We start from the raw sequence: 24,200 nt of genomic DNA on the forward strand, positions 1-24,200 counted from the left end.
AGTCAGGAAATATCCATCCAGCTGGAGGGGCAGGAAAGCCGGGCACAAAGAGCCCCCTCCACACCAGGAGCTCTTGGGGTAAAGAGAGGGGTATGTGGGGTGGGGTGGGGGGAATTGGGGGGGTCCTGTCACAGCACCCACACACTGGGAAGGGGGTCCCAGGATTGGGGGATCCCCAGGACAGGGGGTTCCACAGCAGGGGGGGTCTCCGGGGTAGGGGGTACCAGGATGGGGGGTCCCAGAACAGGAAAAAGGACAGGGGGTGCCAGGACAGGGGATCCCAGAGCAGGGGGGGTCTCCAGGACAGAAGATCCCAGGACAGGGGATCCCAGAGCAGGGGGGTCTCCAGGACAGGGGGTCCCAGAGCAGGGGGGTCTCCAGGACAGGGGGGTCTCCAGGACAGGGTGTCCCAGAGCAAGGGGGTCTCCAGGTACCAGGACAGGGGGTCCCAGAGCAAGGGGGTCTCCAGGTACCAGAACAGGGGATCCCAGAGCAGGGGGGTCTCCAGGACAGGGGGGTCTCCAGGACAGGGTGTCCCAGAGCAGGGGGGTCTCCAGGTGCCAGGACAGAGGGAATCACCAGGGGAGATGGGGCTGGGGGTGATGATTTCTTGACAGTGATTAAAAGCAGAATGGAGGGGAATTTTTCTACCAGCCCAGGCTTAAAAATAAATTAAGTGGGGGGGGGGGGAGGCATAGCCTAATGAATTGGGAAGGGGGGCTCCTAGAGGGGCCGCAGCCCTTTCGGAGGTATCAGCAGCAAAAGCCCCCACGGGACCCCCAAGAGGAGGAATTTGGAGTGGGGGGGAGGGGGGTTGGGGTGCACTGACCGGTTTTTTTGGGGGGGGGAATTGGGGGGGTTGGCCCCTAGCAGGCACAGTCCTGGTGGGGGGGGGCCTGCTGGTCCGTGAGCTGGGGGCCCTGCTTGGCCCCGGTGACCGCGGGGTCAGCCGTGTCCAGAGACTCCGACATCTTCTCACAGATGATGTCCACCAGCCTCTCGAAGGTCTGCTTCACGTTGATGTTGTCCTTGGCGCTGGCCTCGAAAAACTCAAAGCCTGAGGTGAGGGGACAACGTGGAGAGGGAGGGGACAGATGGACAGATGGACAGAGGGACATGCACACACGTCAAAGCTCCGGCCTCGCGCAGCTGCTCCTCCTCTCATTCAATATTTAAAGAGTTTGCAACCCGCCCCCACTACCCACAAATTCCTGTTTTTCCCACCCAAAGATCCCCCCAACTCCTCCCCCCAGCATCTCTCAGAGAGTTTAAGGTGTGTAAGGACTCTGTGGTTTTTTGCTGGGTGCCAAGTCACCGCCGACATCGGAGCGGAGCGATTACACGGAGGGAATTAAGTCCTTAATTAAATTAATTGTGGGCTGGCAGCCGTGGCAGGGTGTCCCCCCTCCCCAACTCACCCAGGTGCTCGGCGAGCTGGCGACCCTTCTCCGAGGAGACCACGCGCTCATCCTCCATGTCACACTTGTTCCCCACCAGCAGCACCTGGGCGTTGTCCCAAGAGTAGGTCTTGATCTGGGTGGACCTTAGAGAAGGAAGAAAGGGATCAGAGGTGTGGGGAGGGGGTGGCTGGGGAAGCCTGGGGTGCCCAGAGCCCCCCGTGGCACTCACCAGTCCTGCACGGCGTTGAAGGACTCCTCGTTGGTGATGTCGTACATGAGGATGAAGCCCATGGCCCCACGGTAGTAGGCCGTGGTGATGGTGCGGTACCGCTCCTGCCCGGCCGTGTCCTGGGCAGGGACAGGGAACAGCAGAATGCCACCTCATCCCCCCCAGGGATGCAGTGACACCCTCCCAAAGCCACTAGGTCCCTGGCATTGCCCTGGTGGGGCAGTTCCAAATTGATCATCATCCAAGCAAGTGTTACCCCACAGCAACCATCACCCCAGAGTGACCATCACCCCCCAGACCAACAATCCATCATCCCCTCACTGACCATCACCCCAGAGTGACCATCACCCCCCAGACCAACAATCCATCATCCCCTCACTGACCATCACCCCTCACTGACCATCACCCCCCAGACCAACAATCCATCATCCCCTCACTGACCATCATCCCTCACTGACCATCACCCCACACCCACCATCACCCAACCTACCATTACTCCACAGCAACCATCACCCCAGAGTGACCATCACACTCCACACCAACAATCCATCACCCCACCCCGACCATCACCCTCTCCCCATCACCCTACCCCAGCACAGGGGTCTGGGGTCACCCCGAGGGTCTCTCTCCTCACCCAGATCTGCAGTTTGATGCGTTTGTCGTTCCGGTAGATGGTCTTGACCTTGAAGTCGATGCCGACGGTGCTGACGAAGGCGGGAGTGAAGGAGTCGTCGGCGTACCGGAACAGGAAGGAGGTTTTCCCCACGCTGCTGTTGCCGATGATCAGGATCTTGAACATGTAATCAAAGTTCTGGTCCGAGGATTCCTTCTGCCCATAGCGGGAGTCGGTAGCGGACGCCATCTGCAAGGAGGGGGAGAGGCCGTGACGGCGACGGCCGCAGCCTCAGCAGTGCCAGGCCCCGGTTTGGAGCCATTTCCCAGCACCACCGGCACGGATCAGGAATATTTTGGTTCAGGATGAGTGATGGTGCGGCCATCAATGGGTCACTCAGCCCTGAAGGGCTCGGAGAGGCCACCTCCAGTCACCCCCTGCAGTGTGTCCACAGCAAATGTGGGGCACGTGGCCCCTGGGGTTTGCCACAGCCCCAGAGATTTGCCGTGGCTGCCAGGGCTTGCTGTGGCTCTCAGGATTTGCCACGGCTGCCAGGAATTGCCGTGGCTCCCAGGATCTGCCGTGGCGCCGCAGCCTCTCCCGCATCTTCCCGGTGACAAAATGGCACCGGTGGCGGTGCCACCACACGCCATGGCCAGCGCGGTGCCGGGGTGGCACAGGGTGCCATGGGGTGGCACAGGGCACCGTGGGGAGGGTGATGCCAGGCAGGGGGGGCACAGAGGTAGATGCTCGCCCAGGCTGGAGGGTGGAGCAGAGGGCTGGAGAACAGGGATGCTGAGCAGAGGGGATGCAGGGAGCTGCAGGGAGGGGGTGCTGGGTGCTGATGGGCATTTTGGGGTGCTGGTGAATCCCCGGGGTTGATAAGGGGTTGTGTAGGGCACTGCAGGGAGGGGGTGCAGGGTGCTGATGTTTCGGGGGGAGGGGGTGCAGTGTTGCAAGGAAGGGGTTAAGGATGTTGATGTGGGGGTGCACAGGGTGCTGATTGTGGGGTGGGGGGGTACATAGTGCTGCGAGGAGGGGGTCAGGGTGCTGATGGGGGGCGTCTGGGTGCTGATGGGGGGGGTCAGGGTGCTGATGGGGGGCGTCTGGGTGCTGATGGGGGGTGCGCACAGGGCTGATGGGGAGGGGGTCACCCCCCGTTCCTCCCCGCAGGCCCGACCCCGCTGCACCCACTCGGTCGCCGCCGCACCGAGATCCCCCCCAGGCCCTGTGGAACCCCCCCGCCCCGCACCGCATCCATCATCATCATCATCATCATCATCATCATCATCATCCTCCCCCTTTCGCCTCCCGCCTCCTCCTCTGCAGCCACCCCTCCCCGTACTGGGGGGGTCACAGAGGGGTCTCGGGGGGGGTTCCTGCGGGGCTGTCGCTGTAAGGGGGTCCCGGTGGGGGTCCCGATGGGGGGGGGGGGGGGGGGGTCTCACCTCTGCCGCGCTCGCGCCGCCACCTCCTCCCCGCAGCGACTGCAGCAGATGCGGAGCCCGGGTGACGTCGGCTGAGGGGCGTGACTAGATATGCAAATGAGCTGGTACGTCACGGCCGCGCCCCTGAGGGCGGCGCTGATTGGTTCGGCGGCGCGCCCTGATGGACAGGGGGTGGAATAGGGGGGAGGACACCCCCCCCTCCCGGCGCGGTGGTGGCCACCGCCCCCTCCTCCGGCAACGCGCAATGGTGCGGTCCGGCCGCGCTCCGCGGGGCGCGGGATGAACCACCCCCTGCGCCAGCGGGGGTGCAGGGAGAACCATTCCCGCTCAAAAGGGGGCGGGGGGGGGGGGAGGTTTGACAGCCTCCCTGTCGCGACATGGCGCGCTATCGTGACGCCTTCCCCAGGCTTGCAGCCGCGGGCAGCCTGATCCTTCCCGTGACAGGGCGGCTGGCGCTGAGGCGGGGCTGGTGCGCAGGTGGGCGGCCATGTCCTCCCTCGCCCTGAGGCTCCAGCGAGGATTAGGGCCGGCAGCATATGGCGGCCTCAGGGCAGCGGCACCGCCCTGCCCTGCCCGGGCCTGCCCTGCCCTGCCCGAGGCCTCGGGAGCCTCCCGGGCCCTGTCCTACCCTGCCCGTGCAGGGGGGCTCTCTGCCCTGTGTCCCGGTGCAGCTCTGTGCTCCTGCCCCAGGCTCATCCCAAACCCACAGCCCAGCAGGAGCGAGCCGGACATGGTGGGCACTGGGTGGGCACTGGGGATGTTGAGCACAGCCCCCAGTGACAGTGCGGTGACCGGCACGGACAGTCCAGCATGGGATGGATGACCAGGAGGCAAGGATGGGCACAGCCATGGGGATGGACATGGAGTCAGGGATGGATCCAGTATTAGGGATGGAACCAGTTTTAGGATGGATCCAGAATTAGGGATGGATCTGGAATTAGGGATGGATCTAGAACTGGGGATGGATCCAAGCTTAGGGATAGAACCAGCTGTAGGATGGATCCAGAATTGGGGATGGATCTAGAATTAGGGATGGATCCAGGCTCACAGATGGACCTGGCTGCTGTGGGCATTTTCCATCACCTTCCTCAGCGCTCAACAGCCCCAGCACCCTCCTCGTGCTGCAGCCCCTCAGCCAGAAACAGGGGAAAAGAGGTTTTTTCCACCAGCTCCTGCCCTGCTCCAGCCCGGCAGAGTCTGGCCTGGATCTGGACTGGAGGATTTTGAAAGCACAGAGTCTCACCCAGTCCCTTTCTGGAGTGATGGGGACACCCAGCACCCACCAGGGATGGCACAGAGCCACCAAGCAACCCGTGCAGAACTCGACAAACCCTGGAAAACATGTGGGCTGGGAAAGAACCACCAGCTCCCAAAGACCTGCTGCTGCCAGGGCGGGCAAAGGGGGCGAGGGCCCCACGTGCCAGGGCAGTGTCACGGGTGGGGACGTGTTTGTGGAGATAAATCACCGTGGGGAGCAATGCGGAAGAGCCGGGAACGGGCTCCGCACCGCGCCAAGCCGGCGATTAAATATTTACCTTAGCAGGTCGTGTTTGCCAGTGATGGATCGGCGTTTCCAGGGAGGAGCTCGCTTTTGTTCCAGCACAGAGCCAGGCCCTGCCCGGTGCCCGGCAGGAGACGGGGCCACCAACCACGCCGGTCCCTGGGGACATTGGCTGCAGCTCCCGTGACACAAAGAAGCGCTTACAAGGCTCATGTTTAGGGTGGAACAAACCGGGTTTAATCTCTGGAAGGTGAAGGATGGAATCCCAAAGGACCCTGCCCCAGGCAGGACACCGGAGATAGGGGGTGGCGGGGATGGTGACGGCACCCGCCAGGGTCCGAAATGTGAAATACAAATGGTATTTTGAGTGATCACAGAGCAGAAATGCAATTTTCCTCCCCCCCAAAAAATGCATCTTTCCGCCCCAAAAATGTGTGTGAGCCTCAGAGAGGCTTGTAGTAAAAAGTGAGCTACAAAAGGCTTTAAAAAGTGAACCCATCCCCAAATAAATAAACCACTGAGTCGTGCCTGTGCTGTGTACCAGTGCCTGGGGGTGCCTCGAGCTGGGGGTGTCACCAGCACCCTTTGCCCACTTCATCCCACCGTGGGGCTGCTGTCCTGCAAGGGGACACCTGGAAAGGTGCTGGAATGTTCCTTTCTGCAGCCCTGTGGGGCATGATGTCCCCAGGGCTGGGCTGGGGCCAGAGCACGGTGTCCCCATGCCATGTCTGAAGGGGACAAGGACCTTCCCAATCAGCAGGGAGAAGGCCAGCAGCATCCTCGTACCTGTCAGGACCTGCCCGGCTCCCAGACGGGGACACAACCTGGGTGCCTCCGAGTCCCTACAGTGCCGGTGCTCCCCAGTGCCAGCTCCCCACTGTCCCCAGCACCGCTCAGGGCAGAGCCCCACATCCCCCGGCAGCGAGGGGACCCGGGGGCCGGTGTGGCTACGTGCCCAGGGACAGGAATGTGACATTGCCCTCTGTGTCCAGGCACAGCCCCTGGCTGCCCTCAGGCCCTGGCAGGGAGCAGCCACTGCCACCGTCCTTCGGCAGTGTCCCCTCCAGTGCCCGCCGGTTGTCCACATCGCTGGGGCGGGGCACGGGCGAGTCCCGGTCCCCGGGGCCGGGGGACAGGCGCTTGGTGTCGGCACTCCCCGAGTCATCCGTGCCTGGTGTCTTGGAGCCGCTGTTGTCCTCCTCCAAGGGGCTGTCGGCCCCCTCCAGCTCTGTGTCCGACTCACCCTCCTCCTCCTCCTCCAGAGTCAGCTCGAACTGGAACTTGTCGGTGGTGGCGGGGGACACCGCGGGTCCCTCGGGCGGAGGGGAGGGGCTGCGCGGGATCATGCTCTGGTACCATTCCCGGTTGTCCTCCAGCGTGTCCAGCAGCTCCTGGGCGTCGGGGTGCACGAGGTCTGCCCACGTCTCCCACAGCGGGTGGGCGATGAAGTCGATGAATCCCACCTGGAAGGAGACAGAGCTGAGCCCCATGCCCGGCCCTGTGTCCCCCACCCTGTCCCCGGGCTGCCACCCCCACCTGGGACTTCTCCACAGAGGCGGTGTGCTTGTCACACATGGGGCTGATCTCCATGCCCTTCTCCCGCTCCCGGTCTCCTTGGTGGAAGAACTCCACCATGATGCGGTCGGTCCACTGCCGGTACAGCTCCAGCGGCTTCGTGGGGTTGCTGAGGTCAGCACAGTGCACCATGTTCTGCAGGACCTGCGGGCATGGACAACGTGGTCTCTGTCCCTCAGGGCCACCCACACTGCGCCATGAACTCGCTTGGCCCCCCCAGTTGGGTTTGGGAGGGTGGTGGCACCAAACGGGGCATCCCGGCAGGCCAGAGCCAGGATGGACACCTGCAGTGCTGGGAAGGATTGCCCAGGTGTGTCCCCACCTGGATCCGGTCAGAGTAGTTGTCCAGCAGCAGTACCCCCAGGCTGGTCACCTTCTTGGTCTCCACCATGGTCTTCAGATCCGCCAGCAGGTTCATGTGCTTGGACATGTCTGTGGCCAACACCTGGGCAGGGAGAGGTGGGAATGGGTCTCAGCCTGATTCCCCAGCCCAGACCCCACCCTGGGGTGGTCCAGCCCCGCCATACCATGTCGATGACCATTTTACGGAGCGTCTGCCTCTGCTTCCTGCTCAGGTTCTGGAAGATGTCGCAGTTCTCCTCCTGGAGGAGCTTGAAGCCCACGGCCAGGTGGTGATTCTCCAGCACTGAGGCATCGTTGTACATCAGGGCCAGCTCTGAATCTGCAAGATGCCACTGGTCACCTCAGGGTGACTCCTGGCATCCCCCAAAATCCCCCAGGTCCTCCTTCCCTGTGCCCCAGCTCACTGGTGTTGATGAGGAACTGGTTGGAGACCCCGGGGTGGTCAACATCGTGGATGGCGCTGGCAAAGATGGCAGCCATGATCTCCAGGTCCGTGAAGACAGCCTAGGAATGGTGGGAAAAACCATTGAAGACGCATCACGGCCCCGCCAGGCACACCTGGGTGGCCTCAGGTGACCAGGAATCACCTCCAGTGCAGGTGTGGAGAGGAGGACGTGTGTGGACTGTGCCACGTCGGCGGCGTGCAGGTTGTTGTGGTAGGCTACGTCGGCGTGGTAGTGGTCCTCCAGCGTCAGCATGTAGGTGATGAAGGTGTTGACGGGGATGCGGAAGGTCTTCATCAGGTCACGCTCCTGCGGGGAGGCGGGAGGTGGCTCCTGTGTCCCCATGTGGGCACAGGGACAGGGACATCCCAGTGGGATGCTCACTTGGAAGATGCTGTACATGATGGCGGTCAGCGGGCGGTTCCCTGAGTACTCAGCGACTTTGAACACGTCGAGCCCCCACTTGTTGGTGTCCTCCAGCTCCTGGGGATCACAAGGACAGAGATCCATGGTGGGCTGGTGCTGGGGACCCTGCGGTCGGGTGGGTCACCCCTGCCAGTGCCCACCTTGGCCAGCAGCGCCTCGTGCTCCGTGCGCACCCCGAAGCGGGGGATGCCGGCGGCAGCCAGCCTGGAGCTGTGTGTGAGCTTCCTGACACCGCTGATCTGGGACATGGGGCGCTTCCTCCGCTCCTTCTCCTTGTCCTTCACCACTGCTGAGGGGATCTCCACCTCGTGCTGCTTGTCTGGGGTGACACGGCGGAGGCTGTGAGCAGGGCACGAGCCCAGATTTCACTGCCAGCATCCCCCCGTATCACGCTGAGGACAGGCACTGGTCGCACTGTGACAATTTGGGGGGCCGCAGCACTTTACCTCACCACCATCCATAGGCTGCATATCTGCCAGAGAACCCCTGGACACTCCTCCAGACACAAAAGGATGGCCCCAACAGCCCAAATGCACCAGTACACACCAGTATGAGCCAGCATTCCCAACAGGGACAAATGCTGTGATACCTCCAAGGCAGCAAATCCCAACTGGGACAACTGGGAAAACCCCCCCTGGTTGCCCCATTCCATTCCTCCACCAGAAGCAAGTGGGACCCTCAGCTGGCATCATTGCCCAGCTCTCTGGGGACACAAAGCCCACCCTTCTGGCAGCAGGGAGGTGACCCCAGGGTGGGGGGTTCCTCACCCAGGAAGGTGCTGGAGATGTACTCGGAGACCTGGTTCCCAGAGCGGCTGGTCTCCGAGAGGTGCGACAGCTCCCGGTTCAGCATCCGCTTGAACTGTGGGTGGTTGTCAAGGTCAGCGGTGTGGGGGGCTGGCAGGACATCCTGGGGGGCTCTGGGGTCCCCCATACCCACCAGGGTGACCCTGACAGGGTCCCTTACCTTGTTGGAGGCCATCTCGCTGACCGAGTGCCTGGTCTGCAGCGTCTCCAGCTGGTCCAAGCACCAATCCAGCTCCTCCAGGGTCTCCCGTGAGAGCTTCTGGTGGGCATCTTCTGCTGGGGGCACCCGCCAGCTTGGCAAGGGACATGCCAGCAGCGCGGCCACCCGGCACGGGGGGGCTGGTGCCACACCAAACCCGCGGGCTCACCAGCACGGAGGGTCACAGCATCCCCCGAGCGGGGTGGTGGGGGGCACGGGGGGACGCGGGGGTCGGGGTCAAGCATCCCTGGATAGCGGGGCTCAGCCCCGGCACGCTGTCCCCATGGCGTGGCAGCCCCGGCACGCGGTGTGCCACGCTGTCCCTTGGGGTGACAGCCAGCCCCGGGGGCAGCCGGGCTCCCGCGGGGCCCCGCTCACCGCCGGGGTTTTATTAATGGAAGGTTTGACGTCAACGGGAGCTTTTCCACAGCCGCGAAGGGCGGCCAGGCGGGAGGAGCTGCCGAAAACCAGACATGGATCCCGAAGGGCAAAGCCGCAGCTCTGCCTTGGCTTGGGGGGTGGGGGGGGATGGAGTTGCTGCATCCCGCAGGGCACGGCAGGACACACCCTGGGGACACAGGGACAGACAAAATATCCCCAGCACCGTCCCCCCAGCACTCACCGGAGAGGCTGGCCTTGCTCCCCGAGGGCAGGCTGCTGCTTGATCCTCGCCTGTGAAACACAGTGGGGCTGAGCAGCTGGGACCCCCGAAGCGGTGCCCCCCCCCCCCCCCCCTTTGCCATGGGTTGGGGTCCCCACTCAGGTGACATCCTCACCCTCCCACCCCCCGCCGACTCACTTGACGCCAGCTCGGTCCTGCAGGTGGGTCAGGTTGCTGCGGATGGTGCGAAGGCTGGCCAGGACCTGGGGGGAGAGAGGGGGCTGAGCTCGGGCGGACCCCCCCGGGACACCCACCCCACTGCTGGGCTCAGGCCGTGTCCCCTCCTGGGCAGGACACAACGGTGGCACCTACCTGGGCAAAGGGTGTGACGATCATGTCTTCTCCATGCCTGCAGGAGCACAGGCAGCGTGAGGCGAGGCGAGGGGAGGGGGGTCCCAGGGGATTTGAGCTGGGGGGACACTCACAGGTCGCTGGCGATGGAGGAGTTGCGTGACATGGCTTTTGGGGACAGGTCGTAGTCGCTGTCGGAGCGGTACAGGAAGGATTCCCGGCGCTGGCCGTGTGAGAAGGTGCCCTGCAGGACCAGCCCCGCGCCCGGGCTGGCCTGGGGGTCCAGCGCACCCCGGCCGGGGGGGCCATTCTCCAGGTCAAAGCTGTGAGGGGAGAGGGGACAAGGCTGGCACGGGGTGTGTGGCACAGGGACCTCGGCCCAGGGGATGCTGCCAGGTTTGTCAGGTTCTCTGTGCCACCATCTCACTCTGCCCAGCACGCTCTGGCTTGGTGATCCTGCTGTGAAACTGGTGCCCAGTCTGGCCCTGCTGGCTCCTCCACCTGCTGCTGGGAACAGGCACAGCTCAGTGCACATTGACACTCTCAGCTCCCTGTTGGCACAGTGGGGTCTGGGATTTGGGACACTGACAACAGAGCCAGGCTGTCCCATATCACTCAGGTGGGACAGGACCCACTGCCCTGAAGCTCCGAGCTCCAAACACCCCAGGAAGGACTGGCTCCTGCCTGTCCCTTCCCATACCTGTCACCAGCACCACGGTCCCAAGTCCTCCAAAGCCCCAAAGCCTCCATCAGCCCCGTCTCGAGGTGCCGTGTCCCATGGAGGGGACAATATCCCAGCCACGGCACAGAGCCAGGGGACATCGAAGGACAGAAACCGACGCAGAAGCCAAGCCCTGGCCCTTGGGGACATGCTGGCGGTAGCCCACGGGCACCCCAACCGGAGTCACCTGGCAACCACGTACATCCAGGGGATACAGGGGACAGCGATGGTGACCCTACAGTGTCCCCAAGCTGGCCGCGGCCGCCTCACCCACCCTGCTGCACTGCTGAGGACACGGGGTCATGGGAAAGGCTGCACGCAACAGGGACACAGCGAGGGCCATCCAGGGTCTGTCCCCTCCCGCAGCCGCCACCGCCGTGGGGACGGGGACAAGCCACCCTAGAGCACGGGGGGAAAGCGCGGATACCACTGGGGCCACCGTGTCCCCCGCGGGAGCCCAGCACCTACCCGATGCAGGAATGCCTCCGGGACGGGCACCGGCTGCCCGGCAGCATCGTCCCGCTCCGGCAGCCCCGGTCCTTGTGGCACGGCCGTCCCCGGCAGTGGCAGTGCCAGCCGGCACCGCGTCATGCCATCCCGCAGCCCCTTGTTTTCCTGCCTCGGCTTCCCATCCCCGATGGTACCGGCGACACAAAGCCTCATTGTCCCTCCGACGGCCTCGCGGGGTGATGCCCGCGTCTGTTCCCGGCCCCGTGCCACCACCCCTGACCCCGCTGCCACCGCAGGGGACAGCCCCGGGGGACACGAGCCCCAGCCACGGGGTTGGTGCCCAATTAACCCCCCTCGCTTCAGCGTTAATGACCTGCGAGCGGTGTCCGTGGCAGGCCGGGGGGGGCCGGGGCCGCTATAAATAGATGCTGTCGCCGCTGAGGAGGGATGTGCCGACCCCCACGGCGCCCGCGCAGGTGGGGCCGGCACCCCAAAACCAACCTCCCCCCCCCCCAGAGCTCCGAGATGGAGATGGCAGGGAGGAGCCGCGGTGGGTGGCTGGTGCCTTGATTTGGAGGGCAGAGCCCCCACTCCGTGCCCACCGGGCCACCCCGCCGCGGGTCCCTGCCATGGCCATCGCTGCCATGAGCGTGTCCGTGCTCAGCCCCGCTCCTCCGGCGCCTCCCCCTGCCCGGCTCAGTCCCTGACCATGTGGGGGACAGCCGCTGTCCCCTCCTCGTCCTCCGCATTCCCGTGGGCGCAGAGCCCTGAGGACGTGCCACAACTCTGGGCGGGGGGGGGGGGGGGGGGGAACCGCTGCCCCCATCCCGGCAGCACAGCTCGGTGCCACCCCCCCGCGGGGACCCGCCAGCGTCCCCCCCTTACCAGAGGGGATGCGCCACGGTGAAGCGCCGCTGCAGGCGGATGCTCTGGTTCATCAGGAGCTTCCTGAAGAAGACGGGGGAATTGCGGGGGGAACTGCGGGGGGACGTGGCCGGAGAAGTCCCCGGCGAGCAGTGCGTGGTGGGCAGCATGGCCCGGCTCAGGGACCCCCGGACCGGCGGCGAGGCCCCGCTCGTCCCGGTGCGGAGCAGGAAGCGTGCGGCTGTCCCGGCCCCGGCAGCCCCGCCGGGAAACTTTCCATCCCCCTCCCTCCCTGCTCCTGGGAAATTAAACAACTGTCTGGCTCCGGCAGCCGGCGCAGGGAGCGGGTCCCCCCCCGGTGTGCCTGGCGGCCCGGGCACGTGGCCCCTCGCTGGCCCGGTGCCACCGGCCACCCTGCTGTCCCCGAGGCGGCAGCTGCTCCTGAAAGGGCAGGGGTGCTCTGCCTGGACACACGGGAAAACACTCCACAAAACCCCCAGGGACCCGGACGTACAGAACGGACGTGCCACGGTGCCACAGAAGGACACAGCTGAGCACGGAGCATCCCGGACATGTGGTGTGGCTGTGCCATGGTGCCAACAAGGGACAAATCTGAGTGTGGAGCATTCTGGACACACAGTGTGGCTGTGCCATGGTGCCACCAAGGGATACAGCTAAGTTTGGAGCATCCCGGACACGTGGTGTGGACATGCCATGGTGCCACTGAGGGACCTGTGAGAGCCAAACCCTCCCCACACCGTGCCCCAGCCCCTCCCCGGTGCTGTCCCCTCCTGGAGCCACTCCCGGGCAGAACAGGGAGCAGCAGGGTGAGGTCCAGCTGGTGACAGTGACACTATGGGGGACCCACTGGCCTGGCTGTGGGAGCTGGCACCTGCTCAGTGCCTGATGCAGCAGGATGTGGCTACCTGCTCTTCCTGATAGCCACAAAAATATCCAGCAGCTGGCAGGGAGCCAGGATGGACAGCCACAGGGTCCACCTGCCATGACTGTACCGCTGGGGACCCCAAAACCCACCGGATGGGGGTCTTGGAGGGGTCACCTTTGCTTTCAAGGGACTGCAAGCATGATGGTGGGGACATCAGGGCAGAGGGATGCTGGGACAGAGGGACATCAGGGGATGTGGGAGAGATGGAAGAGCCCCCTGTGCTGGCTGGCAGCCAGCAGCCCTGGGCACCAAGGGCTGGGCTGGCCACAGGACAGGCAGAGCCCGTGCCCAGGACAGCCAGTCCTTATCAGAGTGTCACTGTCCCCACGTGTCTGTTCAGGGGTGGAGGACAAGTGACACCAGAGCCATGTCCCTCGGCTGTGCCAGCTCCTTGCTATCCCCACAAGCCGGGCTGGGAGAGGCACGGGACAGGGGGAACGGCCCAAAAATAGCCCTGCAGCAGCACAGCTGGGCCCGAGCCACTGCGGGAGGGGCTGAGGTCACCTCGGGCAGGGCCAGGCCAGCCCTGTGGTGGCTCTGGCTGGGCCACAGGATGGGGACAAGGAGGGGGTGAGGACATGGATGTGTGGTGGGGATAAAGGGGGCTGGGGGTGACAGAGCCAGTGTGGTGGGGACAGTGGGGGACAGGAGTGTTTGGTGGGTGACAGGGACAGACAGTGATCAGAACGGACATCCCGGGACTGGAACAGCGGGACCGGTGACAGAGGGGTTTGTCCCCAACCTACCGGGTGCTCTGCCCCGGTGCCGCTGTCCGGCCGCCGGTGCTGAACCCGGGAGCTTCCCCGCCAGCCGCGCCCTGCTCGGTAACCCGTTCCCGATGCCACCGGGGCATCACCTCCCCGCTTCCCCTCCTGCCCTTACCGGGGGGGCTCGGACTCATCGCCGCTGCTCGGGCCGCTCTCCTCGATAGTGAACACCACCCGGGCAGCCTCGGGCTCGGGGGCGCGAGCCGCCTCCGCCAACCGGCAGCCCAGCGGCGGCAGCAACGGGGTCCCGGAGAAACGCCGGCGCACGGCGCCCACCGCCGCTCCCGGGCCCGGACCGGACGGAACGGCCTCGGCGGGATCGCGGCAGCGCTGCCGGGAAATGGAGCAGCGGTGAGAGGCGCGGGGAGCGGCCCCGGGGGGCTCCCGGCTTGTGCCGGTGCGAGGGTCTCGCCCGGGCAGCGCCCCCCGCCCGCCCCCGCCGGTACCGAGCGCCGGTAGCGCGCTGGCTCCCCCTGCCGGACACGGTGCGGCGCTGCAGCCGGGGGTACCGGGGGTTACCTGGACGAGGGGAGCGCGGGGAAAGGCACAGCCGCTGTACCGGGAGCGGCTCCGCCCGCCGCGCACGGAGCCACCGGGACTCCCCCCGTCCTCCTCCTTCTCCCGCCGCCACCGGAGAGGACACCCCTGACTTCCCCCGGGACCCCACCGGAAAAACCCCCGAAGCCGACGCGCAATTACGCAGAGGTGAATAATAATTAACCGCCCATTAAGGGGATAATTAACTCCCGCTCAGCGCCGCCAGCCCGGTTATTGCTTCCCCGGGGGCCCGGCGCTGGGACTCTTATACCGGGGATAACCCTCGCCCCCCGGGCCACCCGTCGCCTCCCCCCCCCCCCCCCGGTAGCCCCCGGTGCCGGTCTCACCTCCGCGCCGAGGAAGGACAGCGCTGTCCGGCTCCGTCTCATCGCCGTCCCTGCGGGGGGAGTTCCGGGAGCCGCGGCCGGGAGGGGCTCTCCGGCGGGGACCCCCCTCCCGAGGCTGGGGACACACCGGGGACGCCCCGGGGATGGGACACGCGGGCTCCTCCCCACCGTGATTTATGGCCACCGGGTCTCAGCCCCTATCTAGGGTTTCGGGGGCCCCCCCCCGCCCCACTCCCGGTGCTCCCGTGGGCTGGATGGGGACAGGGACGTGGATCTGAGGCCACGGGGGGTGACCCCCATCCCTCAGTAACCACCAAATCGCGATCCCACCGGTGCCACGTTAATGATCACACCTGCCACCCACCGTCCCCTAGAACCGGGACACACCGGGGCACACCGGGGCGCACGGCTACACCCACAGAGTCCCCAACACCGAGCCCCCCGAGATTTCCCAGCACTGGAAGCCGCCTCATCCCAACCCCAGGAACTGCCGGTGCCCGGCACGGGGGTCCCCGCCGGCGGCAGCGCCCCCGGCCCCGCCCGCAGCCCCTCACCGGTGCCCGGTCCTCGCGGCGAGCGCGGCCTCGGCCGAGTGCAGCGGAGCAGAAGGAAGGCGATGTGCGTGCCTGGCCGCTCGCTCCCTCCCATCCCACCTCGCCGAGGGGGGGCTGCGGGTCCCCCCCACCACCCCGGGCATCACCGCCGCGCACCCCGCACCCACCCCGCCGGCCCGGGAACACCTCCGGAGCCGCCGACCCCAGCCGGGGGACCCCGAAAACCGCTGGGGCCTCCCCCGGGAACGGGGGATTTCCCCGGGTAGTCTGCAGAGCACATGGCAGACGGGAAAACAGAGACAGGGCAGCAGCTTCTTTATTCAGTAGTGTGGGGAGGCCGGGGGGCTGAAGTGGGGGGGTCAGCTGGGCGTGGGGGGGGTGACAGGGGTCCCCTCCATCACTTTGCTCTGGGGAAGAAGAGAAAGAGAGCGGGGTGAGAGCCCACACCATGGACCTGCTGCCCCCCCTAAATCCCCCATCACCATCCCCGGCTCCCCCACGCACCATGGGCACCTCGTCCAGGTGCTGGAATCGGGGGGTCCCACGCCGGGACAGCCGCACCAGCAGCATGGCCACCCCTGCCACCAGCAGGCAGACGGCGAGCGAGATGACAACAACCACACCAGGGCTCGGCTCAGTGGGGTGCTGCTCTGTTGGGGTGAGACAGGCACCCAGTTATTCCCCCTGGCATCTCGTTGTTTCCCCACACTGAGACTCATGCCCAGCCTTCAAGCACCACGGAGAAAAGTGGCTCAAGACTGGCTCCAGTCACCTGACTGCCACCACTCCACCCATCACAGACCTGGCACCCAGGTCCTGTGTCACCTCCACCTGTAGGGGACCAGCCCAGGGCCCTCCAATCCCCCTGGCAGAGACTGGGGGAGAAAATGGGAGCCCTAAATAACCCCCCCCCCAAGGAGAGGGGAGCAGCCAGGGGGGCTCTGGACTCACCATGGGACCTGCACCCCTGAGCCCTCGTGTGAGTGCAGCCCCAAGTGGGGGATCTAGGGGGGATCCATGCCCGTACCCAAGTCCCCCATCTGTCCAGTGAACCCCAACCTGGCTCTCACCAGAGTTACCAGCTGTGCTGCCAGTGGCTGCTGTTGTTCTGGAGCTGGTGGTGACAGTGCTGGTGCTGTTGGGACCTGTTGGGGCTGTTGAGTTGGATGGATGCTCTGTGGATCTGGACACACTGGTGTGAGATGGAGCTGGTGCTGTGGTGGCATTGGATGAGGGTGTCAAAGATGCTGTTGATCCCAGTGTCCTGGTTGAAGATGATGCTGTGGTGGTGTTGGATGGAGATGTTGATCCCAAGGTAGTGTTGATCAAGGACGTTGATTCCAAGGTGGTGGCAGCGGATGGAGATGTTGATCCCAAGGTAGTGTTGATCAAGGATGTTGATTCCAAGGTGGTGGCAGCGGATGGAGATGATGGAGGTGATGGAGATGTTGATCCTAAGGAATTGGTTGGAGTTGATTCTATGATGGTGCTAGATGGAGATGATGGAGGTGTTGATCCCAAAGTATTGGTTGGAATTGATTCTATGATGGTGCTAGATGGAGATGACGGAGGTGTTGATCCCAAAGTACTGGCTGGAGTTGATTCTATGATGGTGCTAGATGGAGGTGTTGATCCCGAGGTACTAGATATATCTGATGCTGGGATGGGGTTGGATGGAGACATTCCCAAGTTAGGGCTGGACTGACTCTCTCTATGAGCTCCTTGGATGGTGATTGTGGCTGAAGGGGATGAAGATGGTGATGCATCTGTCCCTGAGCTGCTCAGAGACACTGTGGTGATGGAAGAAGTGCCACCTACTGACTCCAGACCTTAGAGGAGAGAGCTGTGTCAGAAAGGACATGGCAGGGTCCTGGCAGGGCAGCAGCACCTGCCCCACCTCCCAGCTTCACAGGGATCATTTCCCAGGTGGTTTCTATCATACAGAAAACTGGGATTTAGCCAGTATCAAATCCCAGAAATCCAGAATCAGAAGAGCTTCCCAAGCTGCTGTGGCATGGGCACAGCATTGCTGGGGACAAGCAGAGCAGCGTGACAGCAGCGGGCAGTGCCACAGCACAGGGCCATGTGCCAACCCAGCCCTTGTGGCACCCACCGGACACCCTCAGGGCCGGGTGTGGTGGGGACTCTCCCGTAGCCACGTGGAATAGAGCAGGTTTGCCGGGCAGTGCCCCTTATCTGCACAAATCCTGTTTGCACACGAGGAGGAGCAAGTCCAGGCTGGCCCCAGGAGGACACAGGACAGAAATGTTCCGTGGCAGAGCCAGCACCCAGGGGCACAGTGTGGCTGGGGGTCCCCACAGCTGCCAGGCTCACCGGCATTGGCTGTCCCCACCCAGCTGCCACCCTCTGCCAGGATGGTGTTGAACCCAAGGCCAAGCACCCAGTGTGCCAGGATGGGTGAGCCGAGGCCCTTCGGGATGCAGAGAGGGTGTGGGGGGCCCAGGCTGGAAACGGGGAACCCACGGGATACCGGGGGGCCCTTTGCCCAGGGAGTGCCGAGGCGGTGCCAGGGTACCTGTGCCAGAACCAGCCGGTTTGGCAGCACCGGAGCCAAGCTGGGAGGGGCAGGGTGCTCCGGTCCAGCCTGGCACTCCCTGGCACCGGGTGTAGCCCCCCGGTGACCCCAGCCCCGGGAGGAACACGGGACCCCCTCCAGTGCCCCACTGGGCCACCGGTACAGAGTGCCAGGCAACACGTGGTCACCTCCCCGAACTTCCCCGGTACCTCGGAGCACTTGGACGCCCCTCCCGATACCCGGAACTGGGCGAAGGGGAGGACACAGACCCATCCGCCGGTGGCACCGAGGAACGCTCAGCCCTCCGGTGCTGCAGATCCCAGTGCCCCCGGGACCCCGCGGATATCGCCCCCCCCCCCCCCCCCCCGGTGCCCGGTACCTGTGGCAGCGAGCAGGGCAGCGGCGCAGCAGAGCAGGCAGAGCGTGCCCCGGGCCATCCCGCCCGGTGCCGGTGCCGGTGCCGCCGCCTTTACCCGCCCCGGGGAAGGCGGAGGCGCCCCCGCCCGCGGCGCCCCCTGTCGGTACCGGGCGGCACCGCAGCGCCGGGATGCTGCGAGCACCGGGAGGACCCCCCCAAAACTCCCCCCAGCCCGGCCTTGTTTCCCCCGCGCATCTCCCACCCCGGGGTCGTGAGACCCCGCCGGCACCGGGAGCCAGCAGGGCCGGTAGCAGCCCGCGATCTCCGGGGACACGTGGGGACAGCGGGAAGCAGGTACAAAGGGATCAGGGAATGTGGGGGAAATGTGCCACGCTGGGATGTGTGGACTCGCGGACAAAAGGATCTGGGCAAAGTGGAGACATCGGGATACAGGATCGTGGGAATTTGGGGACAATGGGACCTGGGGCCATGAAGATGCAGGGACAATGGGATCTGGGGACATGAGGATGTGGGGACTTGGGAATCTGGTGACACAGGGACACTGAGTTCATGGGGCCGGACAGGTGGCTGCCCCGTCCATCTTTGTGCCGGAGCGGCACATCCGGGGCGCAGCACAACCGCGCCGACACGGCGCCGCTTCCGTGCGGCGGGGACAGCGCTTCCTCCGGTAAACCGCAGCCGGCTGGCACCGCGTCCCCGGGAAGCCACCCACGGCACGGCTCCGTGATGAGCGTGGGGACCCCGGGGAGCCCCCCAGGGCAGGGAGCCCATGCTCTGTCACAGCCGGTTCCACTCCAGCCCCCGGGAGTGGGGTGATCCCACTGCTGGAGCTGTCACCAGCAGCGTCCCCAAAAGTTCCAGGGACATAGGGTCGGATCCCGGGGTGCTGCTCCCCTGGAGGGGAGACGCGAAGGAGGAGCCATTGCAGTGCCGGGAAGCCCAATACTTGTGGCGAAGTCTGGGAGGAGCAGTAGAGGCTCGGGATGACCCCTGAGGGCCAGGACAGGGGGGGTGCTGGTGAACCCCCCCCAACACGGAGAGTGTTTGGCAGGGCACAGACACAGTCAGGACCAGCAGCGTGGTCTCCTCGCCCACCTCCTCACACATGGGGATCCTTCAGTCCTAGGGGAGCCCAAATATTCCCCCCAAGTACTCCCAAATAACCCCACAGACCCCCCCACAACCTTTCACCACCCCCTCTTTACAATACCCCCCACCCTTCCAACCTACCCCCAACTCCCCCCCTTAACACCCACCCCACGGACCCCCTCGCCCTCCACCCTCTCCAGTGATTCCCAAAGCCTCTCCGCCAGCCCTCGAGGGTCCTCAGCTCCACTTCCCCGATCTCCACCTCCCCCTAAAACTCCCCAAAACCTCCCCCCCCCCGGTCCCTACTATCCCCCCCTCCCCAGCCCCAAAATGGCACCCGGGCCGCGCCACTTCCTGCCCGCGCTGCCCCTTCCCTTCCCGGCCCATCCCGTCCGACCCCGGCGCAGCAAACAGCGAGAGGCCAATTCTCCGGTGTCGCGGGGTTTTACTGGGACCTGACTGGAATGTGTGGGGCGCGGAGGGGCCCCGGGAGGGAACGGCCCGGGCCCCTCTCTCATTCCGTGCGCGGTGGGGAAGTCCCGGCTTCTCCCTCCCCGAAGTCCGTGCGCGGGGAACGGGGAGCGCTCGGTGCCCACCGTCCGGAGCCGGTCCGGGTTCTCCCCTCAGACCCCTCAGTCTGTGTCAGGGGAGATGGAGGAGGGGGATGATCATCGCTTTTCTTCTTCCCCTCGGGACCCCTCAGTCGGAGCCCGGAGCGGGCAGGGCGCTTCCCCCAGTTCCTGCCCGGGACCCCTCGGTCCATGCCCGGGGCAGAGCGGGCGCTTTCCCCGCTCCCTTCATTCCGTGCCCGGGACCACTCGGTCCGTTCCCGGGACGGGCTGGGGAGGGTTCCCCCCGTTCCTCTCGGTCCATGCCCGGGGCAGAGCGGGCGCTCCCCCCCGCGCTTCCCTGGGTCCTTGCCCGGGATCCCTCGGGTCCGTGCCCGGGCTCGGGCTCCCCCGGCCCGCCCGGGGTCAGTACGCCGGCACTTGGTGCTGGTGCTGGGGCAGGAGCTGGCAGCCGCTGTTGACGTGGCTGAGCACTTTCTGCTTGAGCTGGGCGACCTGCTCGCGGAGCAGGCTGGCGGTGGAGGCGAGCTCCGTGTTCTGGCTCTTGAGGCTCTTCACCTTCTCCTCCAGCCGGGAGATCCGCTCCAGCTTCCTCTTGCGGCACTTGGAGGCGGCGATGCGGTTCCTCAGCCGCTTCCGTTCCGCCTTGATGCGCTCCTGCGTGTCCATGTCGATGGGGGACAGCGGCGGGCTCTCCCCGAAGCTCGGCACCTCCGGCACGATCTGCGGCTCGTCCTTTAGCGGCGGCGGCGGCGGCAGCCGCGGTGGCGGCGCCGCGAACGGGCCGGGGTCGGCGGCGTAGCTGACGGCCGGGTAGGTGCTGAGGTTGGCGTACACAGGCGGCTCCGGGGCCATCCCGGCGGCGGGCAGCTCGCCCGCGCCGCCGCTTCCTCCCCCGCCGCCGCCGCCCGCGCCGCCGCCGCCGCTCCCCGCCGCGCCGCCGCCCAGCTGGTTCTGCTTGTGCAAGTCCTCCAGCGCCTTCACGAAACCCTCGGCGAACTCCTGCTCCTCGGAGGCGGCCGCTTTGGGATAGAGGAACTGGCCGCTGGTCGGGGTGGTGGTGACCAGCCCGTTGGACTGGATGATGAGCCGCTCCAGCTCCGGGGACGCCAGCTTGAGCAGCCCCAGATCGGGGGAACCCAATAGCCCCGCCGCCTCGCCGCTGGCCGCGCCGGGGGCTTTCAGCGCCGCCGCCACCTGTTCCGGTAAGGCCATCCCGAGCGCGTCCTTCTTCATCATGCTGCCGCCGGGGAAAGGCAGGAGAAGCCCGCTGCTGCCGGAGGACGGGGCGAAGCCGCTGCCGAGGCCGCTCAACACATCATCATGATAGAAGGGTGTTTCCATCCTCCTCCCCCGCCCGGCTGCGGGGGAAACGGCGCCGGGGCGGGGGGAGGACCGGGGCGAGCGCGGGGCGGGGAGGAGGCGCCCGGTGCGCACCGGCCGCGGCCCCGCTCCTGCGCGCGCGCACAAGCGTCTACCGCCGCCGCGCGCCCCGCGCCGCGTTAAATAGGCGGCGCCGTCGCGGTGACCTCACCGCGTCGAGCCCCCATTGGCTGCAGATGACGTCCTCGCGCGCCTTCGTTTGCATACGGGGCGCGGCCTCCGCCCCGCGGAGGCGGCGCCCCGCCCCGTCCCGGCCACGCCCCGTGCCCGTCGCCGCGGCGACCGGCGGGTAAACGGGACAACAGCGCGCGGGGCTCTGGGATGACGTCATCGCGGGGGAGGGGCGGTCACGTGGACCCGCGGCGCGCGCCCCGCCGGGGATGATGGGCACAAAGGGAGGGGCGGGAACCGGGCACGGGAACGGCACCGGGAACCGGGCACGGGGCACCGGGAACCGGGCACGGGAATTGGGTACTGGGAACCGGGGACCCGGCACAGGGCACAGCTGGTACTGGACTCCAAGTACCGGCACCGGCACTAGAACCGTCCCTGGCATGGGTGCCCGCCACCAGCACCGGGCACTGGTACTTGCATGGTCACTGGGCGCTGGCACTGGACACTGGGTGTAAAAAGGGTACGACAAAGAAATAAATAAACACATCGGGCATCACGGGAACCTCTGGGGACAGCCAGGCCACCACCCGTGTGGGTCAGACCGGGACAGGGCACTGGCTGTACCGGCGGCACGGCCGGACAGCTCCCGGACACAGCAGGGTTTGTGCGACGTGTACCCTGCTGGAGCAGAGCCACTATTCATGCATGTCCCCACACCTCCCTTGTCACAGCCTGTCCCGTGTCACCGCCCCGATATTTGTCACCGGAGTGTCCCGGTGGCAGCGGGGTTTACCCAGGGAGCAGCCGCTCCCTCCGGCCAACCACTGTTCAGCGGGATGTGGGGGGGGGGATTTACACCATCACTGCCCGCTCACTCCGGACGGACCCAGCACCGTGGGTCAGCCAGGGGCACCACGAGCCCGGTGCAGGCGACACCGGGGAAGGAGTTAACGGCGGTGGCGGTGGCGGTGGCAGACGTCACGGCCGGCCAAGCCCGCGGGCGGCTGAGGGGGCGGATCGGCGTCAGCGCTTGACGTCACCGGCGCGGGGGGAGGCAGCACCGGTGGCCGCCGATAACCCACCCCCACCGGGCAGGATGCGGCCCCCGCGCCGCCGAGACCCGGGGCACACGCGGAGCCCCCGGGACACCGGAGCGGGTGACGCTGAGCCGGCCCTAATTGCGGCCAGATGCTTCCCGGCCTGCGGTAACGAGAGCGATAAATCAGCGGTGTCAGCGCCGGGGGCGTTGGGGGGACTCGGGGGACTCCTCGACCCCGGTTCTCCCGGTGCCAAGAGTTCCTGCCCCGGTGCGTTCGTGCTTTCTGCTGCCCACAGACAGCGGGGACGGTGTGGCACGGCACGGCACGGCACGGCACGGGGTGTGGGGACAGCACGGCACAGGGTACAGCACAGCCCTGGCTTCAGGGGACACGGGTGACACCCAGGACAGGGCTGGGACAGCGCGCACGCAGTGCTGGCACTGGGGAAACTGAGGCACGATGGAAAAACTGGGATCTACCCTCCCCCTCTTAACAGCTGCTGTTAATTAAATCCCAAATAAACGCAGTTTATTAAATCTCAGCTAAAGCAGAGCAGACCCAGCTCTGTGTCGCCTGCTGTCCCCGGTGTCCTGACCCAGTGGCGGTGCCAGTGCCGGTGTCCCGGGGGCTCTGCCGGGGAGCAGCTCCCAGGTGAAGCCGCCGTCCCCGTTTCCGTCCCGAACCCCTCATTTTACGGGCGCGGCCGCAGCCGGACCGGCAGGTTCAGACTTTCCATCCTAACCAAGCCCGGCCAGCGAGGGACAAGAGAGCAGGGAGGGAGGTTAAAAAAATCCTCCCCTTCCCCCTGCCCCAACCCAGCTTGGGGACCCCGGGCCGGGGACACACCTTGGGCACGGCCACCTGTACCCCGCGGGGTAGCCACACGTGTTCCCCCCACCGAAATCTGGGCAAGCAGAACCGGCTTTGGCTGGCGGTGCTTTCAGCAGCTCCACGGAGGAACCAGCCAGCCCCGGGGCCTCCCGGGAAGAGCGGCTGGCTAGTGGCCAGGGATGTGAGCCATGAGCCACGCTCCGGCCGGGCCCCACCGGCACAACCCCGCCACCTCACCCCGCAAGGGTCGCAGCACCCCGGGGTTCGTCCTGCTGTGTCCTCCCCACCTGCTCCCAGCCTGTCACCACTGCTGCTCATCCCGCATGTCCCTTGTCCCCAAACCAAGAACCCAATGCCTGCAGCGAGCCAGCAGCTTCATTTCCTTAATGAGCCTTTAATGAGGGGCGTGAATCAGCGGCTCCTTCCGTCTCCCGTGAGAGGAGACCCGTGGGGAGGTCCCCGTGCTGGTGGCAGTGCCACTGTCCCCACGGCGGGCTGGCTAAAGCTGCTGTTCCCGGAGGCACAAAGCACCCAGCGAGTCACAGTGTCCTGCCACCTGCCAGCCGGGCTATATTTACCCCGGAGCAGGCAGCGAGGATTTGGGATGAGACCTCAGCAGGGCACAATGAGCCTCCAGCAAGGCCACGGCTACCAGAGCATCCTCATGGCTCCAGCAGTGCCACCAGAACCATTCCCTGTGTGCCACCAGCTCCACGACACCTGAGGTGTCTGATCCTGCTCTGGCCAGCAGCTGAGACAAAGCGTTGGCCACCGAGAACATGGGCTGGATGCATGGGCTACCAAGGATGCATCCACGTGCCAAGCTCCCCCTGGAAAAGGGAACAAACAGGGTTTGTACCCCAGATTTGCACTGCAGGCACTGGACACGCAGGGGGAAGCTGCCTCTTATTACTCATTGCCACAGGCAGGGAGAGAGGAACCAAGCTGGGAAAATAAGAAGTCACAGCTGCCAGCGCCTGTCCCCAAACTTGTGCCTGTCCCCAAGAAACCCCCAGGGGCCACGGGGGCCTCCAACAATCAAAAACAAGAATTAAAAAAAAAAAAAAAAAGAAAACAGAAAGAGAGAAAGAAAACAGATTTTAAAAGGAAAAAGGAGG

General features: G+C 65.6%; 3 protein-coding genes across 3 annotated transcripts; all 3 read right to left on the bottom strand.

The window, feature by feature from the left end:
- Positions 1 to 866: 866 nt before the first annotated feature.
- RAB3A (RAB3A, member RAS oncogene family) lies at positions 867 to 2,494 on the bottom strand. Its single transcript, XM_062509939.1, has 4 exons — positions 2,264 to 2,494; positions 1,630 to 1,748; positions 1,419 to 1,543; positions 867 to 1,057 (listed from the first exon to the last, which is right to left on the bottom strand). Exons 1-4 carry the CDS (start codon positions 2,489 to 2,491, stop codon positions 867 to 869), a joined length of 663 nt encoding a protein of 220 aa, XP_062365923.1. The 5' UTR covers positions 2,492 to 2,494.
- A 3,644-nt stretch (positions 2,495 to 6,138) lies between these two features.
- Positions 6,139 to 12,701, bottom strand: PDE4C (phosphodiesterase 4C). Its single transcript, XM_062509920.1, is given in 16 exon segments — positions 6,139 to 6,654; positions 6,728 to 6,910; positions 7,089 to 7,211; positions 7,294 to 7,448; positions 7,534 to 7,633; positions 7,717 to 7,881; positions 7,957 to 8,055; positions 8,139 to 8,317; positions 8,766 to 8,859; positions 8,965 to 9,080; positions 9,626 to 9,675; positions 9,803 to 9,867; positions 9,977 to 10,013; positions 10,090 to 10,278; positions 12,012 to 12,596; positions 12,598 to 12,701. Coding segments are annotated over 16 exon segments (2,760 nt in total).
- Positions 12,702 to 19,582: 6,881 nt separating this feature from the next.
- JUND (JunD proto-oncogene, AP-1 transcription factor subunit) lies at positions 19,583 to 21,108 on the bottom strand. The gene has a single exon (XM_062510032.1). It carries the CDS (start codon positions 21,056 to 21,058, stop codon positions 20,120 to 20,122), a length of 939 nt encoding a protein of 312 aa, XP_062366016.1. The 5' UTR covers positions 21,059 to 21,108; the 3' UTR covers positions 19,583 to 20,119.
- Between the last annotated feature and the right edge of the window lie 3,092 nt (positions 21,109 to 24,200).

The sequence above is a fragment of the Cinclus cinclus genome, chromosome 28, assembly GCF_963662255.1.
Source record: "Cinclus cinclus chromosome 28, bCinCin1.1, whole genome shotgun sequence".
NCBI classification, from domain to species: Eukaryota; Metazoa; Chordata; class Aves; order Passeriformes; family Cinclidae; genus Cinclus; species Cinclus cinclus.